Source organism: Nuphar pumila, chromosome 5 (assembly GCF_984573655.1).
Source record: "Nuphar pumila chromosome 5, dmNupPumi1.hap1.1, whole genome shotgun sequence".
Taxonomy (NCBI): domain Eukaryota; kingdom Viridiplantae; phylum Streptophyta; class Magnoliopsida; order Nymphaeales; family Nymphaeaceae; genus Nuphar; species Nuphar pumila.
In genome coordinates this window covers 132,113,564-132,122,928 of record NC_143253.1, presented here as the reverse complement: position 1 = coordinate 132,122,928, position 9,365 = coordinate 132,113,564, and the positions used below count along the sequence as shown (strand labels likewise).

Sequence of the window (9,365 nt, the reverse complement as noted above, 5' to 3'; positions counted from 1 at the left end):
CAAGAATTTATGTCAAAGTTCTCGACCTACTTGTTACTTGGTCAACATTTTAAACCCCAACACCGGGACATCTGGGTTCAGGTCGGTCGGGTATCCAAACATGCCCGAACCATTAACTGCACCACACGTTCAGAACGGGTTCGGGTACAAATAATCCAACCCATTGCTAGCAGGGCCCCGGCCACCACCTACTCCAAAGTATTCGAGTCCCGAACCGAGACGTTTCAACCGTCTTGATTCATGACCTCGTCGGTCACTTATACGACGCGTGTCTTGGGGGGAGATTTCAAACCGCTCCGCTCTCCAACGATTCCGAAAGAATCAGATTTCTGAGACGAGACGTTTTAACCGTCGGTTCGGGGCCCAGTCGGTCACGTAGCACGCGTGTCTCGCGCGCCGGGGTTTCAAACAGCTCCGGATCTCGGAATCATCCACGTGTCATCATTCAGTTCATTCTGGGGAACAGGTAGACGGCCAAGATGACACTTGTGCGGAACGGCTAATACGGTGGGAAGAATTCGGGTTCGGGTCGCGACCGGTTTTCGATTTTCGGGTTTCTGTTTCGTTTTCTTCTTCCTTGGTGCTCTGCGAACTGCGAGTCTCTGGTTGAGGAAGGAGAAGGATGGAGAAGAGAGGCTTAGGGTTGCAGAAGAGGGAGGCGTTCAAGAGGAAGAAGAAAAGGAAGGAGGAGGGTGATCGGTTGTTGGAGGGGCTCAGAGACTACCTCTTCTCCGACTCCTACATGTACGCCCCGTTGCTCTCTTGTAGTGGTATCCCCTCTTCCTCCTTCGATGGCCTTTCCCCGATCGACGTCTCGGGAAGGAAGACCCCTCTCTCGCCCAACAACGGTGCGCCTCTCTCTCTCTCTCTCTCTCTCTCTCTCTCTCTCTCTCTCTTTAATGTGTAATGAAACGAAAGTGTGCTGGGTGAGGAAGTTTTTCCTTGATTTGAGATTGTAGAGGGAGAATTATTATTATCCCTTTTGAGTGAGATGATTTGATTAATGGAGCTGAGTTTGATTGGTTTAGAAGATGCGGAAATGTTTTTTTTTTCTTTTGGCATGGAAAGGGGTATGATCTTGGAGAAGCTTTTGGTAAGGAACTGCAAGGGCCATACACTCATTGTGAAAAATGATAATTTGTGCTTCATCTTAGAAGTACTCTGTTGAGTATGACTTGTCTCTAAATTTGTGCAATTAAGTTTGTGTTGTTTTTCGCAAGTCAAGGGAGCATGATGTTGGTATGGTGCGAGGACGTGAGCTTCTCAAGAAGCAGCCTGATTAGACCAAGGTTGGAAGGAAGCTGAAAACGATACGGGAAGCAAGAAGCGAGGCATTTTGAAATTTATAAGAAGCGGGAAGGGAGGAATCAATTTGAAAAGGAAATGGGAATCGAACAAGAAGAGACATTAGAATCGAATGTAAGTGAAACGGGAACCAAATGGGAAGCTAATAAAAATGACTATTCTTAAGTGTCATGATTTTTTAGTGTAAGAATTAAACTTTTGTCAAAATCTAAAAATGATGGTTACCTATTTAGATAAAGCACATGGGAAGTGAGTAGAAGCATGAGATGAAACACAGAAAACATGAAAAAAGCGTGAGAGGACATTTAAGAAGCATGTAGTAAACATGAATGAAGCCTATGGGAAGCATTAGAGAAATGTGGGTGAGAGTTTCATCAAGTTTCTGAAGAGCTGCATAGGAAGCGATTTTTCAGGAAGCGCGCTTCCCACCTATATAATAAGCTTCCAGTAACTCTGGATTAGGCAGTATTTGAATATGTAATAGGTAAAACCATTTTACATTTCTTGGATATACTGTATCCAAGTCTATCTTTTCCATTTGTTTACATACCTTCTTCAATACATCTAATTAGAAATCCTAATTACAACATGAACTCCTTGTCTTGCTCCTTGTTACTTAGTTCATTTACCTATGCATCGAGTCTGTCTTTTCATTTCCAGTAATATAAGCTAGATTACTCAAATTGGGATGAATGGTGGAAGCAATCAGTTCATGCTTGTTTGTGATACATAAATTCCATGAGCTATCTTGGCTTTATGCTTTATAACCTTTATAATCTGTTAACAGCAATCTTAAGAGCTAGCTCCTTTTAACTTACTAGTTTATGTAAGACTTCCACGTTAAGTGGTAATCACCATTATCGTTATTGTACTTCATGAGTCACCAATCTATGTCACATGGATACAGATGTGGGGGCGGGATGTGATGCAGATATGTTTGGTGTGACACGTAATTTTCAAAAATTAGGACATGGGTACATGGCCGTACATACCATAGTTACCATTTCTTGCCGAGGATTTTTTTCTAATTAGTTTTTCTCATATAAATTTCAGAAAATGTTTGGAGTTTTAAAATTTGAAAAAATAGAAAAACTAGTAAGAAAGATAAGAAAGTAATTGTATAAATTTTCTTGCAAAAATATAAGGAAATAAGTTTGAAAAGTTTTCAAAATATAAAAGAAACAAGAAAATAGAAAAACTAGGCTTAAAATATATATAATAAGATTTTTTTTCGAATATATCGCAAAAATATCGTGATAATATCACAATATTTTAAAAAAATATTGGCAATGTTGGTGACTATGGTACACACACGCACACATACATATTTATTGAAATGTAATGTAATTGATGACGGACTTTGAAAGAAAAAGAATGCAAGTGAATAGAAAACAAGTAGTTAAGATCACAAAGGAAATAGATAAAGTTAAAGAAGCGGTGTTGACTGTGTCCATGAAGTGTCCAAGTGTCATATCGTGTCAACATAGGACACACAGGCTAAGTGTCTGTGTGACATTCACCAATATGGGGATAATGATCAAATCAGTGATCCTGCGAAAATGATACTATACATGGAAAACCATGTAAAGATAACATGCTACGAACAAAATGAGAAGCAAAGATTAGATTCCAATTAGTTTACATGTCTATCGAGGAAAATAGTAATGAGTCATAAACCAAAGACTAAAACTAAAAGGACATCTGCTGCTTTTTTATAACAAGGAAGAACGTGTGGACTTCCTTCCAAATAAATAATAAATAAAAAAAGTAAGGGGATTCCTATGATGCATGAACAGGAGGAACAATTACGCTTATTCTAAGGCTTGTAAACTGTATCTCCCTTGATGAGACTGAAAAGTAACAGATCTACACCAAATAACTAGTGACTAAGCCAGCCTTTCTCCTTAATGGCATTAGGCCAGCTTTTCTCCTTAATGGCAATTCACAAGAATGATCTTTGTTAGCATTAATCCAGCTTTTCTCCTTAATGGAAATTCCTCCTTATTGGACCTTAAGCTCAGAACAACAATCAAGCACCTCAACCATTTTAACTCAGCCATTGGAAATAGTTTAGAGAATGTCATAATCCTGATTGATTGTAAAAATAAGGCTGGCTTCCTCTATAGTTATTTTTTGTGATAAAGTGGTATTCGATTGCAGTTTGTTTCATTTTAGTACAAGACATAGTTTATGTGCAAGCTGAATAACACTTTGATTGTCACATTGAAGAATGATTAAATAACCTCTGTTGTCCTTGATCCCTAGGAAGATAAAAAAACAAGTTGAGAAGTTGGTATTTACTATGTGTTGCTTATTATAATGCTATGAAATGACACCAGAACCAACAATGTGTCAGTATACCATATGTGCTTCTGTGAAATGTTCAAGCATGTGAATTCTTCCACCTTTATACTTTAAGGTATTCCAGTTAAGAAAAAACTTACTGTAGTAGTTAATGGTTTTACCCAAGATTGAAACCATAATATCATTTTATTAATATAATGAAAATGCGAGGATGTGCTCATTCTTTTCATGTTTATGTTTTTATTGTTGTTTCAAGTAATTTACATTATGGGTACTTGTTTGAAGTAGAGGATATTAATATAGTTCTTTTCTTAAGTAAATTCTATTATTCCAGTAATTTGAAAATTTTTCAAAAATGGAATTACGACAATAATATCATGTTTTGGTGATTATAGTTTCAAGAGAAATCAATTTCAAATGCATGACATGATAAGTTAGATCTGATTTTCTTCTTAAGCTTTAAGAAGCTAATCACCTTCTTCAATTTTTTATCCTTCCATGAGCAGAGGCAATTTGACTATAAATCTTGATGGGAACGTCACATATGTAATAAGTTCGCAACAACAATGATTGTCCAAACCAAACATTGCTAAATCCAATTAGATCAGGTTCAGTTGTACCTAGAGCTAAACCAAACATCGGTCATAATGGTTAAAGACGGACAAAATTTGTGTAGGGAAAGCTACCAACATGTTATATTTCAAACTTCGTTTCCAGAATTCTTGGTTGATGATTGGAACTCAAAAACCAAAGCTTCCTAATTTTCAGATTGGATCAACATGAGTAGTTGAGTAGTGGAGAATAATATCATTTATGATTGAGAATTTGCAAGATGTTCAGTGACTATTTATATGGTTATCTCTTCTTATGTGCAGTTTGACGATATTCATATGTTGGTTTCTGTTGATCTAAATTGAAGGACTTGAAACATTTTCCTGGTTTTTTTACTTGTAAATTGTTGCAATTGCAAACTGCAGGATTATTTCAATATATTTTACTTTGAAATTGTTGCTATTGTAAACTACAGGATCATTTCAATATATTGAAAGAGCGACGATGGCAATTTCTATCAGGAAACTAGCTGATCAAAATGAACCACTGCATCAACCTGAAAAGGACATTTGAAAAAACTCTACCTTCATGACCGATCAAGCATTATTGTGCACCTCACGTCCTTCATCCTCATTAGACAGCAGAAAATTGGCAAGTCGTCTGCCCTATCGTGAATACTCTGACCGTGTCTCTAGTGTCCTTTTTTTTCATGGATTGCTGTATTTTGACATGTATACAATCCGATGGATTTCTTTTGCCTTGTATTCTCTGATGATCAAATGATTCTCCTTGTCACCTTTTATTGATTTAGCTTGGTTCCTTTGCGGGGATGTCTGTTGCTTAATGCTCTCTCTCTCTCTCCCTCTCTCTCTCTCTCTCTCTCTCTGCGCCCAAGGGAAATTCAAGGCGAAATTGTATTTTGCTTGGTCAATATATCAAGTCTTTATATGCTTCACACTAAGATTACGTTGTGATAATGTTGTAACCTGAACAATTAGGAATGAAGAAGATTGAAAACACAGGCATAGTTAAAAAATGTAAGCGAACACAAACTGCCCCTCACTTGTCATCCCGTTCTAGCCTCTCAGCCACTCACGTCAGATTGAAAATTCAGATTGAAATTTCAACTTGTTGGACAGATGAGGTGGGCCTTGTGGTTGCATATGCCCATGAACATATTTGTCCCTTCTATCAAATTGGTCGTCTGTAATCCTTGTGGTTTAGCTCTTTATTGATTACCATAATTTTCTCTAATAGACGTTTTGCACTTTTTACTTTGTTTTCAATATCTCGTGTGACACTGCTTGATGATAACTTCATTAGTTGTATGTGCATTAAGGGTGTTTGGATAATTGTGGAAAGGCAGCATAAAGTGGGATGTTTCATTTTAGTTGTACTTCACATCAAAACATCCTGGATTATCCCAATTTTCTGGATAAGGTGGTGCATCAAAGGTCAGCCTTTGGGATATTCTTGGTGGGTGACCGTGTGCTGAATTGAAGATGAAGTCCCAGTTGTGCAAATCCCTCTCTGTCAAGGTTGCCTGTAATCCACTTGCAGCCTTGGCAATTCTGAGTCCTGCAGCCTGCTCAACGTTCATACTGCCATATTGGTGCGTGTGAATCAATTGTGTGCTGTAATTTACGTGGAAAAGTGGGATACGTGGTACATTATGTTTCCGAACACGATATCCCAGTCTCATTTCTATCATTCAAGTAAATGAAAAGGTTTTTAACATGTCCATGTACAGGACTTGTTGGTCCCTTTCTCCTTAAGGGCACAGGACAAACATCTCAGCCACTGGTGGTTTTTTCTCTTGGTTGTCGTGAATTTTAACTTTGGAACTTGTATAATGTCTGGTTAATTCGACAGTGGTGAGTGATGGTGCATATGTAAAACTTTTATGCTCTCCTTTCAGGCAAAATTGACTCGTTAAAAATGCACGTGAAATTACTAGCTGACATGGAAATGCAGTACTTGAAAGGTAAAATGCAAGATGGATGGGTAAGTTCCGAGGCATCACAGTGTTCCAAAGTAGAGGGAGTTATTGCCTGGTCAACATCTCAGGCCTCTTGAGCGTTTCTCTTTGGTGAAGCATCAAATTGGGGTTGCAGACATGTGACTTCTTTTCTCTCCCTTCACCATGTCATGCATGAAGCACGCATAATCACACTAGATCATTCTGTCTGTTTTGATTCCTCGAGACGCCCGAAGACATTAGCAACATATTTCATTACATACACCTGTGCTTGGAGGGAGAGAATGTAGTCTGCAGTCTCACTCAAGAGAGAAGCTGCATCCATGAGTTCTCCACCAGGAATGAGTCTTTTCAACTTCTTGGTCTGTTTCCTTGCTAGTCTTTCAGCTGTGATGGATGCTGAAATCCTGCTGTTTGATTGCCGCCTCCTATAAATGCCATACCTCCTTAGAACCTTCATGTTCCGTTGCTTTTTGCACCTCCTCTTGCTAGACCTTGTAGTGCAAAGAGAATGATATTTCTTCATGGCATCATTGTCTCCAGCAACGGGGGAGATGTTGCTGATGAGGGCATTGCTCCAGATTGCACCACCAGCAGCAGAAGCCATGGCTACATCTGCTGCTTGTTTGATCACCCTTCTTCTCTCTATGAAGTTCATATCCCTAAAATGGAGACCACATAGTTTAAGACTCCAGATAAATCTTTTGTATAATTCATGCCTCAATGTTGCCATGGTTCAGTAATGCAAAGAAAAACGAGAGATGGGATGGCTTTAAACACCCCAATGTTATTTATAGTGAAAGGTATGCTGCAAATTAAAAACTGTCAGTACTAAAAATTCAAGAACACTGACACTAGTCAAAAAAGAATGTGGCACAATCCCGTATTCAAAGATACTCTATATTTTGTATTCGATGACTATGGTAGAGATGACACTGTTCTTCCCTATGCTTTAATCTGTTTATTATACTCTATATTTTGTATTCGATGACTGTGGTAGAGATGACACTGTTCTTCCCTATGCTTTAATCTGTCCATTTTCAATACTTGTCAGAAGTAGCTTCCATTCTTTTGAGGAAACATGTCATGTTTTGACGTCAATAATTGTGAATGTGTATAATGTGGAGGTACGGTTGTGCATTTTCAAGTACATCGGATGATATGGATAGATTTAAAATGGTTTATCTGATAGAAATTATGTCTAACACCTAGCAATTTGAATGTTAAAAGACTTTTTTTTTTTCATGGTTCCATTTTTCATGCAATTTGAGTCATCTATTTTTATTTAACATATGTTTTAGTATTTAAACTTATCGATGCAAAACACGTTCCATGGTAAATGAACCATGATAAATCCATTTATAGTCAAATCTACTTAAAAATCAACGCAGTGCTATCAAATTTGCGTTAAGCAGCAAAAACTTATCACATGCATGTTTATTTATTTGTTTATATTTAAAAAAAAATTGAGAAGTATTTTAAAAAAAATTATACCGTTTCTAGTATCTTATTCTTTTTATTTTGGGCATGGCATAGGGATGATCAAAGGTTATGTGGCCGTATAATACGGAGAGAGAGAGAGAGAGAGAGATGGTAAAAGGAAAAGAATGGTAAAAAGCACAAAAAAAGGGGCGTGTAAAAAAATAAATTATTTTCATAAAGCGGGAAAGTGGACCCTTGAACCCAGACACAGCACATGCATGCACATGGTATGCATGGCCCACCACGCTCCTGCATGACCATTCATAATCATTCCCCAGATCCTGCTACTCTTTGTTCTGGTTCGTCCTAATCACTAAGTCTGCTAGGTTTATAAGACGCAACACCAATTGAGGTTGTTTGGAGGTATGCTTTGTGTTTTTATTATATAACAAACTCTAGGAGAGTTAGGAAAAAGGGTAATGAAAAGCCTAAAAAAAAAAAAACTAAAGTGAAGGAGTCAGCCAGGGGCTCATGATCCGGAAAACATGCCGGTTCTTGTGGGGAACATCTTCTTTTTCTCTAAAGGTCTAGCCCTTGCCAAAGCATAGGTCACATGGAGTCCACATGGGGAGTTGAAAAAAATGCAAGTCAGATTATGAGGACCCTTAAAAACAAGGATCCTCTTGTAATCAAGATGACAGCTTTCTATTCATACTGTTTTTACTTTACAGATTCTAGAGTTACTTGCCTATGGAGCTCAATCGTAAAAATATATTTGTAATTTCTTGCCCTTGACAGGCGCATTAGACTCATCATATACGATTTTTGTGGTCCTTTTGGTGTCTAATGTGCTTTAGAGTGAAAGCTTTGAATGCCATGATAGCTTTTTGGGCAATGCAAATTTGATACTGTAACTCTAAGCAGAGTAACTTGTAATCATCCGAATCACTTGATTTCGAGCACTGACTAATCGACGGTGAACATGACATTCTACGGTATAATGGCAAGAGTACACCAATATTTGTTCGTAACTTGCAACATAACCAAGCATTTTCTCAATGGATTTGGTATGTTCAAGTAAACGTTAGCCATTAATCTTGCAGTTTGTATGTAGATTGCCATTACAGACTACTTAATACTATTGAATTAGTTACTGTAACTCAAACAAGCATATTTAGTTGTATAAATGGTACTTGCATATCAATTTGGCTTAGGTTAAGCCCCCATGGTGAAGTTCAAACCAGATATCACCTTGGTAAAATGGTACAACTCTACCCATCAGAGAGAGCCTAACGAAACATCAACATTACTAAGACAAAGGGTCAAAGCCCGCGAGCAAACAAACAGCAGACCCAAAGCAAGGGCTGAAAACAGGAAAGCAAAAACAGAAAAACATAAGGACAGAAGTCGAAATTCCAACAAATTCAGCCAGGGTCAAGAAGAAGAGAGGGCGGCTGAAGGCGATGGAGACTAGGGCAGCAGAGGCGCAAAATTGCGTACACATCAGCCAAGATGCAATGCACGAGCTTATTAAAAACAATTAGAGTTTGACGGAATATCGCATTGTTGCGGGTCATCCAAATAGCCCACTAGGTAGTGAGGAGCCAAGTTCTCCAGATCAGCCGCCATCTCTTGCAACTGCGCACCTGCGGTGGGCCCCACAGAAGATCGAGCGTGAAAGAGTCCTATCGCACGTTGATATCAAGTGGTTTGTTCCACGTACTCTTAAAGAAATCCACAAAGATGAGGCAGGCCCAAAACAAATGATAGGTGGATTCTTCTAACGCATTGCACATGATGCACC

At 38.3% G+C, this 9,365-nt stretch overlaps 1 protein-coding gene and 1 long non-coding RNA gene across 2 annotated transcripts; one reads left to right on the top strand and one right to left on the bottom strand.

The window, feature by feature from the left end:
* The first annotated feature begins 594 nt into the window (after nucleotides 1-594).
* On the top strand, nucleotides 595-4,966 carry LOC149838779 (uncharacterized). Its single transcript, XR_016432211.1, has 2 exons — nucleotides 595-848; nucleotides 4,637-4,966. It is a non-coding gene; the product is annotated as an uncharacterized LOC149838779 (long non-coding RNA).
* Nucleotides 4,967-6,338: 1,372 nt separating this feature from the next.
* On the bottom strand, nucleotides 6,339-6,797 carry LOC149838778 (transcription factor IBH1-like 1). The gene has a single exon (XM_090008318.1). The coding sequence runs from the start codon at nucleotides 6,795-6,797 to the stop codon at nucleotides 6,339-6,341; it is 459 nt and encodes a 152-aa protein (XP_089864444.1).
* Nucleotides 6,798-9,365: the final 2,568 nt, after the last annotated feature.